The following is a 23,900-nucleotide window of genomic DNA, read 5'->3' on the forward strand; positions in this document are numbered from 1 at the left end:
TGCTTCCTGTGACAAATTTCTCTGGAACCTGTTCATGTGGATGGCATACTTCAAGGCATGCAAGGCAAAGGTACCTGAACAGTACGCCACTTCCCAAGTCTATCCATTGCTCCAGACTCCATGTTTGGAGATGGATAAATAGTGAGTCTTTTGATAGTTCCCTCTTTGTGGATGATGGAGTCCACTGCTGGTAATTTAGCCCAATGGGACTGTTGTTGTTTAGGAGAAAGAAGAAACTAGTCCTCCTTTCAGGGAACTGTCTCACATGCGTCAGGCTCCTGGCAAAACTTCCTGCCTTCCAGCTGTATTAATTTCTCAGCTAAAGAGACCATCCAGCACTTAGAATTGTGCCATTTTGTAGACTTCAAACAATACTCCCATTCCCTTCTGACACATTAATTCTAGGATCTTGCTAAATGTGGCATCTTCCACAGGGAATCATGGTGAATCCTCATTATCCTCCAAGTCAGTATTTGGGGTAGGGGGACTCTGACTGAGACTCCAGGTATTTCCTCTTATGCTTCCTCTTTCACAGTATTTCAGGAGATGACTCACTCGAATCCTCTGAAGACTTTGACTGCTTCTGATCAGTGAGCTTGGAGCTGAAGAACAACTCTGACTAGTGGATGTTTGATGACAATAAGAAAACAAATGAGTAAGGTCAAGGAATAGAGCAGACCAGGGAAATCTGTGAATTCCTTGTCTTGGGGAATGAAATCATCTTTCTCAGCATCTGGAAAGCCAACTCAAATTCCAACAGATCTGAAGAAATCCTCCTGACAGATTGATTCATCTCTTCCTATGGAGGAACAGTTACAACTAAATGGCCGACTCCCACACCCAGAAAGGAGGTTGACTACCATGAGGAAACTGGAACCGGATTGTCAAAAGCTGATGACTTTGAGACTGCCAACTGAGCCAGGAGCAATGGCCCAGCCGACATAGTTAAAATCACTGACCCAAATCTTCAGGTCTAAAAACTTATATGGTTCCACAAGATCTATAGTCAAGTGAGTCAGATACAAATTCCTTGGAGTCAAAGAAGCTAGGTACATAGGACCCTGGATCACTGGCACTGTTCCAAAATGACCAGTGCAGACTGGTGAACCAGTGAAGGATCTAAAATGGGCAGGATAGGGCTGGATCTGATCACTCTCACAGCAGAGGGTGATAGAATGACACACATCTCAATCTGTGTACTTAGAAACTTCTGAATCAAACAGTCCAAATCTGCCTCCAAAGAACTCCTGAATGACCTGAATGATCAGACCAAAAGAGCTGATGACAGCCTAGAAACAGGATGTCTCAGTTTACCAGTAATTTTGGGAAGAGAGTCCTGAATACAAATGGGATCCATGAGCTCCAGAAGTGGTGGGAGGGAATGTAAGTATAAGTCTGGGTTCTTCTATCCTTGGAACCTTAGCTGTTAAATATGGACCAGAGGAGTCACTGGGCATTTTTTCTGGATCCATATCCTTGGATTTGGAGGGTTTCTCCAGTCATCTTTGACATATCTTTGCATGCATCTGGAGAAGGAGACTATCAATTTGTTTCTCCTGTCCGTTAAGGCCCTGGCTCTGAAAGCTGCAAAAATATTACAGCTGGCCAACAAATGTGAGACTCCCACACACAGCACGCACAAGAGGTGATGGTCTTGTGGTGGTACCTTATGAAAATACTTAGAACTCTTTTCAAAGCTAGTTTTTTTCCTCCATTGCAAACAGCACTTCAGTAAATTCCAAATGCCAAATGACAACCAATATCACAGAGTCCAATATTTAGCAATGCTGTACATACTTTTATAAAACTTTGAAACACAGGTGGCCAGTAGGAAGGTAGCTGGAATAAAGAAGCTGAACCACGACAAAGTAAAATCTTTTTTAATACAAAATGGTGAGCGCTTTCGCAATGGTAACCATTGCTTCATCAGACAGTTCATTCAAACAGCAACAGCACTTAAATACTTTTAATTTTGTGCATGTGGTTTTTAAACAGAGTTCTTCTGATTTCAGCAATTAACTAAGGGCAAAACGTAACCATAGTAATTAATTGACTGCTGAGTGCTGAATTAACTTTGAGTGGTAGGATTGGTTGTTTTAGTAATGAATTAAAGTATTTAAGTGCTGTTGCTGTTTGAATGAACTGTCTGATGAAGCAAGTTACCATTGCGAAAGCACTCACCATTTTGTATTAAAAAAGAAGATTTTACTTTGTAATGGTCCAGCTTCTTTATTCCAGCTACCTTCCTACTGGGCACCTGTGTTTCAACATTTTCAACTTCTGGGCTGGTTTGGATTTATTTGTTTGCTACTTTTATAATATGTCTAAATATCTTACTATGTATTATACACTACATACAAAGAAATGAGAATATCTAATAATTGGTCAAGATAGCACATGAACAGGAAAAAGAAAATGGCAGAAACAGCAAGGGGTTTGGAAGATTGTTAAGATACAGAAATATATAAGCAGTCTTAACAACACAAACAACTAAAAGAATGGGAAAAAATATTAAATCTAACCTTTCTAGCCTACCTTAAGGTATTTTGAATTATTAACAACAAATTTCTGAAAAAGAAGAGGTGAAGTTCTTAGCTGCCAGCATTCACACTTTCAGCCACGAAGGTGGCAAACAAAATCCGAGGTTGCCTTGGAAAGAAGGGCTTTCGGGGAAGAGAAGTTCTTAAAGGGGTTCAAGGTTTGGACACAAACTGTTGGACTCGACAAGAAGCTTGAGGGCCTACATGTCGGATTGGGTGAACTGAATGAAAAGGATCTGGCAGCCGAGCAGAAGGTAAAAATCTCACACAGGAAAAGAAATAAAGGAAAGGCAGTATTACTGCTTGGATGTTTATCAAATAACAGAGGAAGGAAAAGGTGGTGAGAAAGTCAATGAAAACAGGAGTCATGCCTCTGCATGGTTCATGATCCTGGCAGTATGAGAAGGAAAGGACAACATGGCTAGAGGACTGAGGCCAAAATAGAGGGGAATCAATCTGTAGGAAGATACAATGATTACACTGAAAAGCAATAAGGAAGAGAATAGTAAAGTACAGTTGTGCACACTTACCATAAATGTAGATGTTCGAGTGTATTCACTGTTGCAGTCATTACATTTGGGTTATCTGCTTTCAGTAGCCCTCAGTCGGCCTAATTAACAAAGTCTTGGGTCCTGCGTCGGTTGCTGTCCCTTCTTCCATGACGTCAGGTCGTCAGGGGTATAAAACATGCAGCCGACGCCATTACATCAGTTTTACTTGCCCCAGATGTCAGGTGCCCCCCTAATGGGAAGCAATTAAATCTATAAATACAAGGATATACCTCCAACAAAAAAGCAAATACACCAAAAAGCTTTGTGAGCATAGTAAGTGAGAGTAGAGGTATAGCCAAAAGAAGAAAGGGGGCTGGAGGGAGGGTAACCAGGACTGCAACAGTGAATACACTTGAACATCTACATTTATGGAAAGCGTACACAACTGTACTATGTTCTTTGTGTTTTACTGTTGTAGTCATTACATTTGGGTAGATTCCCAAAGCTAAGGTTGGGAGGAGGAATTTAAACAGAATTAGGACCAGCTATAAGGCCCTGCAAGACAGCAGTGGCAAAACCAGCTCTGGATTTAGAGAAAATTGGCAAATGATAATGCTTGGTGAAAGTATGTACAGAACTCCAGGTAGCAGCTTCTAGGATGTCCCCAGTAGGGACGCCCCTGAGAAAGGCTATAGAGGCAGATACAACCATGGTTGAATGGGGTCTGATGCCTTGTGGGATAGGTTTTACATGGTACTTATAGCAGAAATGAATGCAGTGGCGTATCCATTTTGAAATGGTTTGTTTTGAAATAGCTTTCCCCTCTGTCCCTGCAGCAAATGCCACCAGCAGTTGTTCAGAGTTCCTTCGAGGTTTAGTCCTGTCCAAGTAGAATCTAAGCTGTCTGTGCACATCTAAAGAATGCAGTATCCATTCCCCTTTGTTCTGTGGGTTAGGAAAGAAGGTAGGCACATGAATGGACTGATTAAGAGCCACACTGGATACCACCTTGGGCATGAAGGAGGAAATGGTTCTGAGGGACACCCTGTCCACATGAAAGATGATGAAAGGTTCCACTGCCATAAGGGCCTGTAATTCAGATACCCTTCTTGCAGAAGTGATTGCTAAAAGGAAAGCTGTTTTCCAGGAAATAAATTTTAAATCTGCAGTAGCAGCTGCCTCGAAAGGAGGAAGGGTGAGTTTCTCCAAGACAAAGTTAAGATCCCAGGCTGGAAGTGGAGCTCTCCTGGGTGGCCTTAAATTTTTGGCCTCTCTGAGGAACTGCTTGAGCAGTGGGTGAGAGAAGAGGGGAGGCTCTGTGCTATAATGAGCTGAAATGGCTGAGGCATGAATTTTGATGGAGGAAAAGGATAAGCCCTTATGAAGCATCTCAGTCAAGTATTGTAGAATCTGAGGTAGATTGGGCACTGCTGCATTCATTCCTTGAGATTGGTTCCAGGCACAGAATCTTTTCCATTTTGCAGCATAAGATTTTCTAGTACTAGGCCTCCTTGCCTCTAAAATGATATCCATCACTGACTTACTACGAGATGGTAAAGGAGAGATTAGGTAATTAGCCAGGCTGCTAGGTTCAGGGTTTGCAGCTGAGGGTGCAGAATCTGGTTCTCCTGCTGAGACAACAGGGAAGAAGTCTGAGGCAGGTGTCATGGAGCCAAGCGTGACACACTGCGCAAGAGTGGGTACCAGTGTTGGCGAGGCCAGTCTGGTGTAATTAAAATAGTCCTTGGCTTGTCCTGTTTGATCTTTAGTAGTACCTTGAAGAGCAGAGGCAGAGGAGGAAAGGCATAAACTGATGGGTTTTTCCAGCTGAAGGATAGAGCATCCACTTTCCAAGCTAGCTTGTGGGGAATCCTTGTGCAAAATGTGTCCAGCTGATGGTTCTGGGGGGAGGCAAACAGGTCTATATCTGGGCTCCCCCATTTGCTTGTCAACATGTTGAAAATCCTTGGTTCTAGTTTCCACTCATGTGGGTCCATGAGGTTTCTGCTTAGTTCATCTGCCAGTGTATTTAGTTTTCCTGGCAGGAATTGAGCTTGTAGATTATTCACTTGGTAGCTCAAGGCTGTGTTCCACAATGCCATGGCTAGTCTGCAGAGGGGGTAAGAATGTGTACCCCCCTGCTTGTTTATGTACCACATGACAGTGGTGTTGTCCGTCTTTACCATTAGTTGTCCTGGAAGAATGTGGTCCTTGAAGGGTGCCAGAGCATTCTGTACAGCTAACATTTCCTTTTGATTTATGTGCAGGTGCATTTGACTTGGGTTCCATTTGCCCTGAATGCACTTCCCTGCCAGGTGAGCCCCCCCATGCATAATCTGATGTGTCTGTTAAGATTTGGGCGGCAGGGGGTAACGTGAATGGCAGTCCCCTGTTTTGGTGGCAGATCTCTGCCCACCAAAGGAACTCTAGGCGTAGGCAAGGTAATGATAGGAATCCTTGCTTCTAGATCCTGTAAATGTTGACACCATAGGGGTTTGAGATACCATTGTAGTTTCCTCATATGCAGCCTTGTATATGGAATTAGAAGAATGCAGGAGGCCATGAACCCCAAGGCTTGCAGTATTTGCCTTGCAGATAGCTAGGATTTTGTGGCCACTTGTTTGAAGTAAGTTGTCAAATGAATCCGTTTCTCTGGCGTGAGGAAAGCCATCTGGGAAGTTGTATTCAAGCTTGCTCCCAGGAATATAATTTGTTGACAGGGTACCAGGTGTGATTTCTTTTCGTTTATGTTGAGCCCCAGACAAGTCAGTACCCTTTAAACAAAGGCCAGATGATTCAAAAGAATGTCCTTGCTTTCTGCCTGAATTAGACAATCGTCCAGGTATGGGTATATTTGAATATTTCTTTGCCTGCAAAATGCAATGACTAGAGCTAGGCACTTTGTGAATACCCTGGGCGCAGTAGATAAGCCAAAGGGCAGTGCAGAGAACTGCATGTAGCCTGCTTTGAAGCGTACGTATCTTCTGCAAGACTCCCTGATAGGGATGTGCAGGTATGCTTCTTTTAAGTCTAGTGTTGCCAACCATACATCCTTGCCTAGCATAGGAAGCAGCTGGTGAAGAGTAAGCATTTTGAATTTTGGAATCACCAGAAAGGTGTTTAGAATAGAAAGGTCCAGGATAGGGCACCATGTATTGCCTTTTCTGGGTACCAGGAACAGTTTTGAAGAGAAACCTTGTCCCTTTTCCTCTTCTGGTACCAACTGAATAGCCCCCATGTTTATGAGAGAGAGTACTTGATTTTGGGCCTCTGCCCACTGATTTGGGGGTAGATCTGGCCACCCACTTGGTGTTGCTAACGTGTGGAAATGAAATTTGTATCCTTGGGACATTATATTTAAAACCCATTTGTCCTGGGTAATGAGTTCCCAGTTTTTGGCCTGCAGACCAATGTTTCCGCCTAAAGGAGCATTCAGTTGGGAAGTGCTTGGAAGTTTTAAAAGCAAGTCGTTGAGACCGTTTTCCATACGGGGGAGATTTGGGTGTGGAAACTCCCCACTGCCTAGTCTTGTGTGTCCCTTGGGACTGAAACCTGGGGTTTCTGCTGTGTCTGGGTTTGGCTTGAGAAGACCTGGAAGGGGCTGGAAAGGACCAATTTTTAGAGGGCCAGTGCCTACTAAATCTAGGAGGCTGAACTTGTAAGAAATCTTTAACAGTTTGTATAGATTTAGCTTTATCTTCCATCTTTTTAAGAACTTCCTCAGCCTTGCTGCCAAACAGGTGGTCCTGATTTAAAGGAACATCCAACAATTTAGCTTTAACATGATCAGGCAAAGATTGCTCCTTAAGCCTAGCATGCCTTCTGAGCACAGACCCAGTAACAGCAGCCCTGCAAGAGGCCTCTAATGAATCAAATCCACATTGCAAGGTATGTTTTCCAACCCGTTCAGCAGAATGCATTAAATCCTGTAATTCTTTATTTTCAGCACAGTCAGGAATCAACACCATTTTCTGTTTAAGCAATCCAATGACATGTTGTTGATACTTTAACATATGAAACTGGCAGTTTAAAGCCCTAATGGCCAAGGTCGCAGAAGTGTAAACTTTCTTATCCCATCTATCCAGCGCCATGGAGTCTCTATCAGAGGGGTAGGATTTTTAGCAGTAGAAGCCTTAATGCCCTTGGGTCCCTGTGAAATAGTCTCTGGATCTGCAATAGGATTTTTAAAAAAGAACTTGTGAGAATCAGGAACCCTGTAACATCTGTCAGGTTTTCTGGGAGCAGGAGGCAAAGAATCAGGGGCCAAACTAGATTCTGAAAAGGCATCATCAACAATGTCTAGAACAGGAGGTATAGCTAAAGGCCTATGCTGAAGCAGGAGTAAGAAATCCCTAAGCCTATTTTTTGAATCAGAAAAATCCTGGCTTTCCCAGTGGAAATGCTCCCTTAGAGTATGTGTAAGGTTTCACCAAAAGAAAAATCCTCTGGAGGGGAAGCAGATGGAATAGAGTCCTCTGCATCAGAATCCTCATAAGTAGATAAGGGCAAATCCAGATCATCAAAAGAATCAGAAAAATCAGAATCCTGGTCAAAAGATTCATAAACAACTTCAGTCCTAAGTCTCTTAGAAGAGGAAGGTTGGCTTCCCCTGATTAGAGTTATAAGATCTTCAGCCATTCTTATCATTTGTTTTTTAGGCATAGAGGCCTAAGCATGCGGCCTAGGCGTCGGTTTCTTAGGCATGGTTCGAGATTTTGGCTAAATGAAGAAGAAGGCGTCGGTTTAGTATGCAAGTCTGTAGGCCTGAATACACCCTCAGAAGCTGGTGCCTGCACAGCGGCTCTGGACCCATCCAAGGTAGAGACATCCGCAGGTTCCACAGTTGAAGCATCTCGCAGCATACCAGACTCCAAATGGGTCTCAGTAGTGGCCTACGTGTCAGAAGTAGCGGGTATCAGGGGCTGCAAAAGCGCCTCACTGAGTACCGGCGAAATGGCGACTGGCTTAGGAGAAGCGCCGTCAGCAGCTTTGGACCTCGGCGGCCTGTCTCTGTCTTTATCTTTGCATTTTTTCAGAATCCCGGTAGTCGAATGGCTACCCGATGATATTTCTGGATAATTAAACCAAGAACCGAAATATTTAGAAGCGAAAATATAACGACAAAACATAGTGCGCTGATTAAATAAAGCACAAAACCGACAGCAAGGTACGTCGTGGTCAAGGCCTAGGCAAGGAATACAGTACGAATGAAAATCTTTGCTAGGTATTTGCTTTCCACAAGTAATGCAATTATTAACTTTTACTGACATCGGCAAGGAGCAAGAAAAAGTTTCCCCAATGGGATACTTAGTTTTAGTTGAAGACTTCGTTTCTGAAACTCGAAAATGAAAATTTCAGGAGTCGGCCGACCGGCACTTGTATACTGCTTCTGCTTCGGGCACCGCATGGCAAGAAAGACTGATGTAATGGCGTCGGCTGCATGTTTTATACCCGACGACCTGACGTCATGGAAGAAGGGACAGCAACCGACGCAGGACCCAAGACTTTATTAATCAGGCCGACTGAGGGCTACTGCAAGCAGATAACCCAAATGTAATGACTGCAACAGTGAAACACGAAGAACATTTAAAGATCCTGATAATCTATGGCAGCATCAACAAAAACCTGAATGACTTCAGAAAAAAAAAAGGATACAACGCCCCAAAGAAGCAACTTTAAGGACTAATAGAAAAGAAATCCTGACTACAAAGAAAATTCTCTACATTCTGAGCTTGAAAAGGCTGCCATTTTTAAAGGTGGTGAACTAAAAGAAAGGCTGAATCACACGAAGCAGAGAGTACACTCATTTTATCTGAGAAAGCTGGGTCAGGAATTTAGGTCACCTCTTACGTAACTATGATCTGCCATAAGACAGAGACAACACTGTTTCTCAGAAGAGTAAGGAGTTAACAGATGATTTTGCCAGCTGATAATAACTGATAAAAATCTGGCACTGGATTACGGACAGCAAGTGTGGAAAGGCTGGAAAGCTATATCATATGTCAACATCACTAATGTCACACTATTGATATTGTACTCTAGTGAAAAAGAAAGGAAAATAAAACTTGAGTTTGCGGGAGAAAAAGGTCACCTGATGGCACACAACCCTGAGTTACAAAATGTACTGAAGGCACAAGAAAGCAATAAAATCTAAGGCAATGGACCAGAACCACATTCTCAGAATCTGAATCCAGTAAAGACTAGGGCTGAAGGTCTGATTATAGAAAAGGTTAGCTGGGACTGAAGTTGCTAAGCTTGAAAAAGCTTGAAAAAAAAGAGGTCTTACAACAGAAGTGACCTTACTTTGTCCATTCCCTGACAAATACTGTGAAGGCCCCAACTCTAATTCTAAAGGTAATAAGTTCTATAAATAGAAAATAAATTAATTTGCCCACATAACCTTCCATTAATGCGGAATACAACCATTCAAATATTACTTCTTCAGATGACTGCACAGCACTGATGTTTCCTTGAAGGTGGTCAGGTTTTCTAGGATAAAGGGACAAACTATAAAGATGCAATGCCCATACTTGGTGAGATGTGACAAAGACATTGCAATTAAGTTACCTACTAGCTCTGCCCACTATGTTTTTGTGTAATCTCACATGTAGTAATAATAATACCCACTGTTAACCAGGAAGGCCCTCTGGACATGCATTCCCTTTTCAGAAACATCTCAGAAGCAGTGTCCGTTTAAGCTACTTGATCAAGGTAAAACAGTAAGCAAATAATGGCTGAGAAATCACAGCCTGTACCACAGGAATTTGCAGTTCTCATCCCATCCGACATTAGCCACACTGATATCTCTACCAAACCAGGTACTTCAACATGTAATCTCACGATAAAGACTGTCAAAATTCTAAATCCTTTCAGCTTTCTGATGACAGAACTGAGGCAAAAGTTAGTCAGCTTACTAGTACTGGTGCAGGCACTTCAAACATTGTTTTGTTAATTAGCCAGTCTTCATGTAGTTGATGGACGGATTCCAAATATTCCTAAAAGAAAACAAGAGAGATATTAAACAGAGTTGTTTGCTTTAAACAAATGCCCTAATAAACACTTCTTACAACTGAGGTCAAATTGGACTACTACTCTGTAAAGTATACTTCCTTAGCAGTACTTCACCAAAGTTCAACAGACAAGAGTCTGAAAATACTTCCTGCAAATATTTATGAATAAAATTCACTTAGCCTTATTAATGTTAATACATTTATTAAGCAAGAGAATGAACGGTTCCAATGTACACTTTTTAGCTACTACATGAGCTTGAAGAAAGATCAAGTTTAAGATTTGAGGTAATTTTGTTACAGGTAACACAAGAACAGCAGAATATGCCAGCTAAGCAAGCATGTGGACTTCAGTAAGTAATGCAAATGCACATAATGAAGTAAATGTAAGCAAGTATCACAGATTTAGTTTTACCTTCGTATTTGCTCACAGCTTTTTTCTCTCTCTCTCTTACATGATACTCGGACTTAAAAACTGTCAAGAAATCACTGCACTTAATCTTAGAGCTATGGCAGGAAATGTATCCTGATTTGCTTTAAAAGGGTATTATAAAATGCACAGTTTCAGCTGCTAAGCTTACAGAATAGCTTATCTGACCATCAACAATTTTACTTTCTAATCTTTTGATATGCAGCTAATCTGCTTTTGCTTAAAGATGGCAATGATGCCTGAACCAGTGCACACAAAACGTAATTCTGCAAATTTTGCTCTGAAGTGTATGTAAATCAGACACAATGAAATAATGTAATGAGTGTACTGGAAGACTGCATTATACTTGCTCTAATACCATGTAATGGTTCACATATCCATAGGGGGAAAGGCAGGAGTTATGTACTTAAATAATGACAGGTCTGTTAGAAACTGGCCCACCTTTGGTAACATGCAGGACTATACACTGCAGGCATTAGGACTGCTCAGCTTGAAAAGCTTTTTCAGGATGCCTTGTTCCCCTTTCCCATTATGTGTCACTCTTCATCACTCTCCGTCTCTTCAGTTGTAATTGCAAAGCAGTGGTAGGGAAATATCAAGAAAGGCAAAAGAAATGTCAAAAAGGCCCAAAATACCTAAAGTCAAGGGAAATTGGTGGTGGTGGGATGCTACAGAAGATGGATCTGCTACTTAACAAATCTATCATTACTTACCTGATAAAAAGATGTCCATTTTTTCTAACCAGTAAGGTAGAATCCCTGTCAAATCCTTCAAGATGGCCATAGCCACAAGAACATACTTTTGAAAACAATAATTCCAAAAGCACTACACAATCAAAGTATAACACTTTATTTATACTGCCTGGTAAAAAGTATTTATCAAATAGGTGGCTATCCAATGACACACTATGTATAAAGACCACAGAATGGCCATAGGTCCTGTAGAATGAGTCCTCAGGTGTGCATAGAAAAGGATTTATCATATTTAACAAAGTAAAATTCTACAGTGGTGGACAACCATCTAGATAGGCTAATCCTGGACACTTTGCTTCCAAATTGTGGAGCTGCAAAAGATACAAACAACTGATTGTGTTTACTGACAGAGTTTGTTCAGTCCAGATTAGTGGTTATCAAACAGAATTTGGTACGTACACTGGGAAAAAAGTGATACTTTTGACTCACTCTGTTAATAATGGAATACCCCAGGTATAACTCCTTGGATCTATTCTGTATTGATTTACCTAACATTAATTTAGAAAACAGCATATTTTATCTATGCTGATGATACAAAATTGGGAAAAGCAATTTGCTCTAAACAAGACAGAAGTATTTTGCAAGGTGGTTAAATGGACATTATTAAATAAAATGAAGATAATTACAGCAAAGACAAAATACAAGTCTTTTGGAACAAGTAAAATCAACAGGAACTATACTATTAATAATATTAGCATATACCAGTTAAAAGTCTTTTTCTGATCTGGGAATAAAGTGGACTGTAAAATATCTTTTGAGATAGACACAGAGGTCGTATGCATGTCAGTAAACAGAATTACAGAGCATATACTTTGTACATTGAAAAGAGAGAAACAGCTGACGAGGGAATTGTTTATTAGTTTTATTAGAAAAAAAATAGAATTTGATGTCCCAATGTGGCATAATGACGATATTCATAAAATTCAGTGTGTTCAGATAAGAATACTAAAACAATAACAACCCTTGGCAATATGAGCTATTATAAGGGGTCACCATTTAGTTTCCTTATCTTACTGTGGACTAAGAGAAGATCTAGATCTGACTATGGTGCAAAAATATTTTCTCTTTGATTTTACAGGGCTGCAGAGATTAATTCTAAATCAAAAAAAGACTAAGAAGGATGAATTAGTTTTGAGAAAGAGCAGTGAGGGCATGGAACAAATTGCTTGATGATCTGAAGAGTTTAGTACGTATAAACCACATAAAAAGAAGTTATGTACTTACCATAACGTTCCATGTGAGTTGTTTATCTCGCCTTTATTCTCACTGATGGGTTCAGAGCCGATCCTTGGCTCCGACACGGCCAATAGCAAAGCTCAAGGTTTGCCAGTAGCTCAGGACCAGCCCCTTATCCCACAATGCACTGCTGGAATTACCTCAGATCTTGTTTGCTATATATATATATATATATATATATATATATATATATATATATATATACACACACACATATATACATATACATTTACCCTACTTTAAAAGGGGAACACTTTCCAAAGGAAAGAAGTACTGAGGAGCCAGGATAGTACTAGCCTCTAAGTCTACTGTCAGCCAGGAGGGAGGGATGTGAGAATAAAGGCGAGATAAACAACTCACATGGAACGTTATGGTAAGTACATAACTTCTTTATGTGAAGTTGTTAAATCTCGCCGTTTATTCTCACTGATGGGTAGCGTCCCTAGCACCCTCAATCTTGGGTGGCTCATGGAAGTACGTTTTTTAGTACCGTGGAACCAAAGGAAGACCTGTCCCTGGAAGCCTTATCTACTTTGTAATGTGTGATAAAGGTATGAGGCTTAGACCACGTGGCTGCAGCACAAATATTGTCAAGGGGCAATTTAGCTTGAAAGGTAGAAGTCGTAGAAATGGCTCTGGTAGAATGAGCCTTAGGTTTGTGTGTCAATGGCATGCTAGCACTCGCATAAACAAAGGATATACAATCTGATAACCATTTAGATAAAGTTGTTTTTGCCACTGGATTACCTTTTCTGGCTTCTGAAAAGGATACAAAAAGTTGATCTGATTTTCTAATATCTTTAGTTCTGTCAAGATAAAATCTGAGCTGTCTGTGTACATCAAGTGTGTGCAGCATGTATTCCAATTTGTTTGAGTGGTTGGGAAAAAAGACTGGCAGCTCAATGACCTGATTGATATTGGATTCAGAACAGACTTTAGGCAAAAATGAGGGGTTTGTTCTGAGAGATACTCTATCAGCACGGAAAATCATGTAAGGTGGTCTGGCAGATAATGCTTGGAGTTCTGACACTCTGCGGGCAGAAGTAATGGCCACTAGAAAAATTTTCCAGGATAAATATTTGAGATCACAAAAAGATGCTGGTTCAAAAGGGGGGGGGGTAATTTGAGACAGCATAAAGTGCAAATTCCAGGGAGAATAAGGAATTTTGACAGGAGGTCTCGTGAAAAACACCTTTAAGAAAAGTTTTAAATAACTTATGGCCCATAACGTTTGAGCCGTCGAATCCAAGGTGAAAATTTGAGATGATGGCTAAATGGACTCAAACTGTAGCAGCTGCTGCCCCATCCTTAAAAATATTTGTCAAAAATTCTAAAATGGACGACAGCGGAGCTCGGAAAGGGTCAATTTTCTGTGTGTTGGCCCAAATTGAGAACTTTTTCCACTTACTGCAGTATAATTTCCTGGTGGATGGCTTATGAGAAGACAAGAGAATTTGTCTTGTATCTTCTGAAATTGAATGAAGCCTGGCAATTAGGGGAAGTGGATTAGCCAAGCAATCAGTTTCAGGGACTGCAGGGATGGATGGAGGTCCCCTGACGGGTGCGTCAGAAGGTCTGGAACTGGGTCCAGGATCCATGGATCTTCCAACAGGTGATGGTGGAGAAACAGGAACCAAATCTGTCAAGGCCAGTAGGCGGCAATGAGGATAACAGTCCTTCCCAGCGATTTTGCTTTCTGTAAAAATCTGGGTATCAATGGAAAGGGTGAGAATGCATAAAGGAGACCCAGGGGCCAACCGTGTATGAGTGCATCTCTCGGGGGATGTCCCGGAGGTGGTATTAGGGCAAAGCAGCTTCTGCATTTTGAACTGATGTGGCTGGCAAAGAGGTTGCAGCAAGGCTGGCCCCATCTGGGGAAAATCAACTCCACAACCTGTTGTTTGAGAGACCACTCGTGAGGGAGCAATATCGTCCTGCTTAGCTTGTCCGCTATCACGTTGGATTTCCCCGGGATGTGCGTTGCTAACAGAAAATGCTGGGATGACACAGCCCACTGCCAGGCCCTGAGGGCCTCTCGACAAAGGGGATAAGACTTGGTTCCACCTTGCTTGTTCAAGTACCAGACTACTGACATGTTGTCCGTCTGAATTGCAATAGTTCCTAGAGGAAGAGTCCTGAAAGTACTGCAACGCCAGAAATACTGCTCTCAACTCCAGAACATTGATATGCAGATGTGACTCTTGATCGGTCCATGTGCCTTGGGCAGTCTTTCCCTGAAAATGCCCCCCCCCCACCCTATCAGGGAAGCGTCCGTGGTCACAGTGGCTACTTACTGGGGGGGGGAGAACAAAGGGCCTTCCGATTGTGACATGAAGAGACGTCAACCACCACCGAAGGTCTCTCTTGCAGGTATCTGTGATGAGAATTATGTGGTGCATCGGCAGTTTCTGGTAAGACCACTGAGCAAGGAGGAGCCATTGAAGGATTCGCATATGCATCTTTGCGAGTGGTACGGCCAGGATTGCAGCTGCCATCAAACCTAGCACCTTCAAGACCTCTGCTGCTATAGCTTTGCTCTTTGACACCAGTGAGGTGATGTGTTGGCGGAGAGTGGTGGTTGAGGTCTCTAGCACTGCTTCTATAAAAACAGTATGCTGCGATGGCGATAAGGCAGACTTTTTGAAGTTGACTGTAATGCCTAATTAATGGCAGAGTGTCAGAGTGTATTGTGTTGCCTGAGTCAATTGATGCCTGGTGGTAGCGGTGAGGAGCCAATCATCTAGGTATGGAAACACCTGGAATCCTAAACGCCTCAGGTGAGCCGTGACCACTGCCATGCATTTGGTGAACACTCTGGGGGCTGTAGTGAGACTAAAGGGCAGGGGTCGAAACTGGTAATGACTGGCTCCCAGCCGGAAACGCAGGTGATCCCTGGAGCGTCTGTTCATTTTTTATGTGATAGTACACGTCCTTGAGATCTATGGAGCACACCCAATCGCCTTTCCCTAGGAAGGGAAGAATGGACTGAAGCGTGACCATTCGGAACTTCTCTTTCTTTATGAACTGAATGAGTCTACTGAGGTCCAACATAGGTCTCCAGTCCCCTGTTTTCTTTGGTACCAAAACAAATCTTGAGTAAGTTCCAAATCCAACTTGGTCTGCTGGGACTAGTTGGATGAGACTTTTTCTAGCAATTTGTGGACCTCTATGATTGCTTGTTCCCTGAGACTGGGTAGAACATCTGGGATTCTGTATACAGGAGTGGGAGGGGTAGAGAACGGTATGAAATATCCTCTGGAAATGATGCTTTGTACCCAAGTATCCAATGTTATGTTTAGCCAGGCTTCTGGGTACAAAGATAAGTGACCCCTGACTGCCTTCAGAGCCAGACAGCCAGGCCTCCCTTCAGGGGCACTGGTATGGCTGACCAGAGGACTGTCCTCTGTCAATGCGGACCCCCCTCTGCCGTGCGGGCAACGTCTTCCATTATAACCCCCTCCTCTGCCTCTAGAGGGGGTTTCTCCATGTGTGTCCTGGAAGGTTCCCTGTGCTTTCCGGAACCACATTTTTCTTCCCTTAGGGCCGTTGGGATAGGGCCGAGTAGGGGTAGAAAAATGGACTCCAATGGCAAATAGGGTCTTGCCTTCCTGCTCACACCTGGTTAATGTTTCCTTTACTTTAGGCCCAAACAGTGATGAGCCATCAAATGGGGTGTTAATAAAGGAAGACTTAAAGGGCCCCGCAAAGGAACAGAGACGCATCCTGGCTTGTCTCCATAGAGCAATGCCTGAACTAGCGGCTCTACTCGAACCATCAGCTGCATATGATATGAGACGCATGGACGAGTTCACAACCGAATTTAGGGTAGCAAGCTGTGTGTTGACTCTTGTCGGCCACCCCTGCAGCTACCGTACCCTGAAGAGCATCTCCTAGCTCTTTCAGGAGATCTCTTTGGAGTCTCATGAAATGGGTTAAATAGTTTAGCGATCAAAGAGAAAAGGTCGCTGAACTAAACATGCGTTTCCCATATCTATCCATGATCCTAGACTCTCTATTAGGAGGATGGATAGATGTGGATGTTTCAGACACTTCCTTTTTGGTGGCTGCAGCTACCACCGTGGCATCAACAAGCACTCCCTTAGTCAAAAAGGCTTTGTCCACTGGGACAGAGATAAACTTGTTCAGCTTCCGAGGGACAGGTTCCATGGCCTCCGGCGACTCCCACGCCTTACGAGAGATCAGGTCCATGAGTTCATCGTAAGGCGGAGACACCCAAGAAGTGGAAGGTTGAGACCCAAAAGCCTTTAAGAGCACTGACTCATCTTCAGTAGGGATTTTGGATTGCCAACCGTCCCTCTGATTCAGGATCTCTAATATCTCTGCAAAAGGAGATATCCTCAGAGGGGGATCGAGGGGACCCTTCTGACTCATCCAGGTCAGTGTCAGATGTCAAAGACTCCTGTGGGGAGTCCAAGTGCCTCCTCTTGCACAATCTCTTCCTGGGTGCCTCCTCAGTGGGGGGATCTGGGGAGGTCTCAGAAGAGCAGGGAATGCCCTGTGGGGGTACTTGAGGCTCAGGGTCTCTACGCTTCGCAGGGGGACTGGTAGATGAAGAAGCGGACACAAGAACTTGTGGGGAGAGGGAAGGCCGAACTGATGCTGACGATGTCTTAGGAGACATGACTCTCCTCATGGCGTCGAAAGCCCCATGGCTCCGACGAGAAGGGGTAGACGGACCCGAACGGACCGTCTGATCCTCCCGCACCAAAACCATAGGCTCCGAGCCTGAGGTAGGAGCACAGCTCATCCGGGCCGAAGCCCTAAGAGGAAGAGTTGGCACCGACATATCGGTCCGACTATCATCCCTGTACCCAACAGGAGAGCGCCAGCTCCCAGCGTCCTCGGTCAGTGCTGAGGACGTCCGAGTAGATGAAACCGATAACACCAGTGCGGGTCTCGGTTCCAAGGGTTCGACAATCATCAGTACCGGCTCCTTCGGCTCCGAGGGTCCAGTATGGCTCGGAGGAGTAGTAGTCAAATCCGGTTCAATGGTCTTCGGCTCCAACGAAGTGGTCGGTGCCGACAACAATTTAGCAAGTCCTGGTGCCCTTAAAAGCTTCTGCACTAGCCGATCCATATCCAAATCAGAGAGGCTGACCGAAGACTTAGAGGAATGCACCGAAGGTGCTGACTGGAGCAGAGGAGATGAGGGGACCTCAGAGACCGGCTCCAAGACTGTGAGCTGGCTCCAAACCAAAGGGACACTCGGTTCCGAGAGCTGTGGAGCCGATGAACCTGCACCCTCTGATCTCTTTGCCCTCTTGGTCTGTTTGGAATCAGAAGACTTCGAAGATTTTGACGAAATGCTGGCACTTTCCTGGCTACCCAACACTTCAGAAAAAGAATGCTGCAGTAACCCCCTATCTATTATTTTTCTCCTCCTTTCTAAGAGAACCCTAGATGAAAAGGAATAGCATATACTGCAGGAGTCTTGGAGGTGTTTACCCCCCCAGACAATAGACACATTGGACATGTCTGTCCGTAACGGACATTTTCTGTCCACAATCTGGACACTTTTTAAACTCCGATTTGGGGTGAGATTTCTCTCTCTCATCCGACATTCTTTTAATAGAACAGCACAAAAAAATACCTGTAAAGGCTAAATACAGGGCTAACTAAGCCCACACTAAGAAAACTAATAACAATTAAAGATAGTGAGACTAAATAGGGCCAAGAAAGGGCCTTACACCAAGAAAACAGAAACTACACACAGGGTAGAGCTCTACAAAAACTAACCTACTTAACTATTATTATTTTAAACTAGAAACACACTGAACACTAACAATCACCCAAAAAACTAGAAAAAGAGTTTTTTTAACTTGCGATTTGTCAAAATGGTCCGAGCTAATTGGATCACCGAGATCTCTCTTGCCGCTGCAAACTAGATCTGGGGTAATTCCAGCAGTGCACTGTGGGATAAGGGGCTTGGTCTCGAGCTACTGGCAAACCTTGAGCTTTGCTATCGGCCATGTCGGAGCCGAGGATCGGCTCCGAACCCATCAGTGAGAATAAACGGCGAGATTTAACAACTTCACAGGATAAGGTCAGATGCCCATATTGGCAAGTCTGATGCAGGCAAAATGGATCCTAAGTGATGCGTGCTCATATTTTTGATTTGTATTGAACCTCATCTGTCTCTGAACATCCATACAATAAGCAAGCATTTGCCTTTGTTGGTGCAGGACAGAAAGAATGCAAGATTAACACTCTATTATAGAACAAATTTTGTAGTTACCTTAGGTATTTATCTAGTTACTCTTTGTTGATCTGGTGACCTCTTTATCAAGGGAGACATGTTCATATACTATGGGAAATTTGGCCAGGGCACTGTGCAACTTCCCCTACTCTTTGTGTAAGAGGACTCTATTCACTACTGCGTTTCTACCTTCCTGCCCTGGTGCTAAGGCGGCTCACAGAAACAGGAAGAAGAAAATCAAAAATGGAGGAGAAAGGTCATGTTTTTCAAGTACTGGGGATGAGTGAGGTTGTTAACTGAACAGCAAAAAGGTCAGATATGGTAAATAATGAGTGGGAGATTGAGCAGAGTGGAGAGAATGGAAAAGGGGGGAAATAATAAAAAGGAAAGCTAGTTAAAAGGCAAAAAGAAGGAGTTGAGGTAGATATTCTGGATTCAAAAGATTTGTTTCAACAAAATTTGTTTTCAACAGATTGTACAACACCTGCCTGTGTTGTTAGAACCCTCCAGTTGGGGGGGGGGGGTTGCGGAATGTTTATTTGAAGGAACTAATTCAACACAGCAAACCGGAAAGCAATAAGGCAGTGTCGTAGGGAGAAATAATGGACAGAATACAAAAAGAAAAGTTAGTTCAAGAAATAAGGAAGGAAGAAAAGAAACTGTATGCACAAATGGGAAAAACAGAAGTAAGAAGAAAGCATCAGGTGAGGATAAGTAACAAAATGGTAAAGGAATTGGACAGGTATGAAATATGGGACAGCACCGTTTCATTACTGGGTATTGAACCCAGAGAGGTAAGAGCCTTTATTTGTATTAACAAAGATACTTTTTGTGACATTTTTTTCGAAGAGGCACAGTACTGGAAAAATTCTTAAAACAAAATGAAAAAAGAAAGAATGAAAATCATGATTTGTTGTGCAGGGATTTAATAGAGAAGCAAAAAAAAAAAAGTATTTATACAATTTTGAACTGAAGCTGAAAGAGATGATTTAAAAGACTATTTAAAAAAACTGTAGACATGTAATGAACATTACAAAGATTTGTGACACTTGAGGTTTACAGACTGGGGGATGGGAATGTGGTTTTATACTGAAAATGCAAAATGACAAAATAATGCATTTGTCAAGTATAATTAATGCGGAGGGGAATAAAGGATTGGTTAGATACTGAGGTCAACCAAAGACACATTTTTTGTGTGGTAAAAATGGTCATCAATTAACAATTGTGACAAAAAGAAATATTTGATGTTGTGGTAAAGTTGGGCACGAAGCAAAAAAAAATGTGAGCAAAAATGTATAAAGTGTTAAAAAATAAGATATTCATGGAAGGACTGTAATGTTAAAGATAATTATAGACAAGAAACAAAGCCAGACCATGACAGTGAGAATGTTTTAGTAGATAATACAGAAGAAACACAAAAAGAAAAAAATGAATGAAGAAAATATAAGAATCAAAATAAAAGAATATATGAGGGGAAAAAAGAAGGAGAGATAGAGGAATAAGTAAGTAATTCAAGTGATGAGGGGGAAGATAAATGGATAATAGTTAAAAGTAAAATACATTTTATTGGGAAAAGAGTGAAAGAAAGTGCAAATTTTAAAAATATAGGTACAGGAGGAAACAGAAAAGGGTAAAAGCAACAGCAACTATTCTGCAAAGTGAGAATCCTAGCCATTAATGTGAATAGTAGAAAGAATGTTCAACAGAGGCTAGGAGTGTTGGAATGGTGTAGAATGTTAGAGATGGATATTACAGTATTAATAGACATAAGCATAACAACAGAAGAAGAAAGACTACAAGTTAATCGGTTATTGGAAGGTAAGGTTATATGGAACTTAGAAGAAGAAAAATACTCAGGCATAGCAATTTTTTGTAAAGAATACATAGAAATTCTGGATTATACATTAGTAGTATTAGGAAGAATAGTAATATTAGATAGAAGATGGAAGAATCAAATATATAGGGTGATTATACTCTCTGCATACACTACAAAAAACAGAGAGATTATGTTTATGAAAATACTTGATTATGTTACTGTAAATATACAAGTGATAGTAGTGGGAGACTTCAATTGTGATATGAGACATAAGCGAGAAGAAAAGTACAGTTTTGTACCTACCATAAATGTAGATGTTCGAAGATCCACATTGCTGCAGTCCTTACACTTGGGTAGTCCGCTGTAATATCAAAGTATAATTTGACTGACATCAGGACGTCAGGGTACAAATGCGCATGACCGACGGCATATCCTCAGTCTTTTCTTGCCCCAGATGTCAGAAGACCCTCAAAATAAAGGTCAAAAACCAAAAGACAGCAAACCAACAACCAACCATCCTAGCACTAAAAATATGTACAATATATACAATACACAATATACACCAATTGACCACCCAACCCACACAACCGCCTCAACTACAGAGGGGAAGGAGGGAGGGTACTTTGACTGCACAATGTGGATCTTCGAACATCTACATTTATGGTAGGTACAAAACTGTACTATGTTCTTCATCTCACATTGCTGCAGTCCGTAGAATCCCAAAGCAGAGGTAAGGGAGGATGGCCAAATTATAAGGAAGCAGGAGCTGCCAAAATGCCCTGCAAAACAGCAGTGGCAAAACCAGCCCTGGATTAAGAGTAAAGTGGTAGGTGATAATGCCTGGAAAAGTATGCACTGAACTCCAAGTAGCTGCCTCCAAAATATCCTTAGTTGCCACCCCTCTCAAAAAGCTGTCTGGCAGTAGCCCTAGTGGAATGAGGCCTAATCCCAGCTGGAACTTCCTTGCCATGATGGGAATAACAGAAAGCAATGCAGAACCCAATCCACTTAGAAATAGTTTGTTTTGACACAGGCTTGCCCTGAGAACTCAAAGCAAAAGAAACAAATAACTGCTGAGACTGCCTGAACCCTTTAGTTCTGTCCAAATAATAACAACTGCCTGTGTACATCTAAAGTGTGCAAAATCTTTTCCCCTTTATTTTGGGGATTTGCATAAAAGGTAGGCAAATGAATAGTTTGGTTTAAAGCCACACTAGAAACCACTTTAGGCATAAAGGAAGGATTAAAGATACCCTATCCTTATGGAAAATTAAGAAAGGCTCAACTGCCATAAGGGCCTGCAACTCAGAAACCCTTCTTGCAGAGGTAATAGCCAACAAAAAGCAGTCTTCCATGATAAAACTTTAATTCAGCAGTAGCTGCAGGCTCAAAAGGTTGTAGAGTGAGTTTCTCCAACACAAAATTGAGATCCCAAGCAGGAGTAGGAGCTCGGGTCTTATATTCTTTGCCCCTCTAAGAAATTGCTTGAACAAAGGATGAGAAAACAATGGTGGGTCACAATCATAGTGAGCGAAATTGCTGCAGCATGAACCTTAATAGAAGAGAAAGACAAACCTTTGTCCAGTAACTCAGTAAGATATTGAAGAGCCACACTTAAATTAGGCTCAGAAACATCAAAATCCTTTGCTGCACTCCAAAATAAAAATCTCTTCCATTTTTCTCCTTGTACTAGGCCTTCTAGCTTCCAAAATAACATTCAAAACTTGTTGTGGAAGTGGAGGCCCACTATGGTTCAAAACAGAATATGCCAGGCTGTTAGGTGCAGAGAGTGAAGCTTGACATTGAGCAAATGACTGTCCTCCTGAGACAACAGGTGTGGAATCGTAGGCAAAGGCCATGGAGGCTTCCAGGCTCCTCAGTAATGGGTACCAATGCTGTTGAGGCCAATCTGGAGCTATTAAAATCATCCTTGGCTTGTCCTGTCTGGCCTTTAGTAGTACCTTTGGGAGGAGAGGCAGAAAGGCATACACATGAAGATTGCTCCATTTGAAAGAAAGAGCATCCACTCTCCAAGCTGTGGGATGAAACCTTTTGTGCAAAACTTTGGCAGCTGGTGGTTTAGTGGGGAAGCGAACAGATCTATGTCTGGAGTTCCCCATGACACTGTCAATTTCTGAAATACATGAGGATCCAATTTCCACTCGGGGGGATCCATAATTTGTCTGCTCAACACATCTGCTAAGGAGTGCTGTGCTCCCGCAGAAACCTTGCCTGAAGATTTAGCTGTAAACTGAGAGCAGTCTCCCACAAAATCATCGCTTGCCTGCATAGAGGATAAGAATGTGTTCGTTGATGTACCACATGACAGTTGTGTTGTCTGTTAGAATCAACACCTGCCCTGGAAGAAGTAAATCCTTGCAAGCTATTAATGCAAACTGGACTGCTAACATCTCTTCAAGTTGATATGTAGATGTTGTAGTCTGGCAGGCCACTTGTCTTGTATCCACTTTCCATCCAGATGAGCTCCCCAAGCTTTGTCTGAGGCATCTGTCGTTAGAATCTGACTCTGGCCGGGTCACAGAGAGTCCCTTGTTTAGGTGACATTCCTGAGCCCACCACAAAAATTCCTTTTGAATGCAAGGTATTATTGGAATGACAGTGTCCAAATCCTGGCAGTGCTGTGTCCATACATTTTTGAGATACCATTGTAGCTTCCTCATATGCAGTTTGGCATTGGGAAGCACCAGAATACAAGATGCCATGAACCCTAAGGCTTGAAGGACTGTCCTTGCAGTCAGACTGATGAGACAACTGATGAAAGTAAAGGGAAAGATTCTTTTGTTTGTCCGGGGTCAAAAGGCCATCTGGGATGCTGTATTCAGTCTCACACCCAGAAAGCACATGTCTTGAGAGGGTACTAGACTGGACTTTATTTTGTTCACAGAATACCCCAGGCATCTTAGCACTGCTATCACATAATCCAAATGAAGAAGAAGCCTTCCCTGAGCCAGAATTAGGCAATCGTCCAAATAGGGATAAATCTGTATTCCTTTTAACCTGAGGAAAGCTATCACTGGAGCCAGAACCTTCGTGAACACTCTAGATAAGCCAAAGGGCAATGCAGAGAACTGATAATGAGAAGCCCCAGCATACTTCCTGCAACTCAGTCTGATAGGAACATGAAGATAAGCCTCCTTGAGATCTAAAGTTACCATACAATGGCCTTTGCGCAGCAGAGGTAAAAGCTGCAACATTTTGAACTTGGGAATGTCCAGATAAGTGTTGAGGATAGATAAGTCCAAAATTGGTCTCCACGTGTTCCCTTTCTTTGGTACTAGGAACAGGCGAATAAAATCCTAGGCCCACTTCTGGCATAGGGACCGGCTGAATGGCCCCTAGCTGGAGTAACAGAGAAATTTGCTTGTGAGCCTCTATTCTTTGTGGAGGAGG

The 23,900-nt window shown here is 42.4% G+C and overlaps 1 protein-coding gene across 2 annotated transcripts in view; it reads right to left on the reverse strand.

Moving 5' to 3' along the window:
* TK2 (thymidine kinase 2) overlaps positions 1 to 23,900 on the reverse strand; it is a 402,342-nt gene that overhangs the window by 16,237 nt on the left and 362,205 nt on the right. For both annotated transcript variants that reach the window (XM_044081822.1, XM_044081821.1), the window contains exon 9: positions 9,946 to 10,026. In XM_044081822.1, the coding sequence (XP_043937757.1) occupies positions 9,946 to 10,026 (81 nt within the window). The remainder of the gene's footprint in view (positions 1 to 9,945; positions 10,027 to 23,900) is intronic.

This window comes from Protopterus annectens, chromosome 8.part1 (assembly GCF_019279795.1).
Source record: "Protopterus annectens isolate FY-2018-M chromosome 8.part1, PAN1.0, whole genome shotgun sequence".
In the NCBI taxonomy this organism is placed as follows: Eukaryota; Metazoa; Chordata; order Ceratodontiformes; family Protopteridae; genus Protopterus; species Protopterus annectens.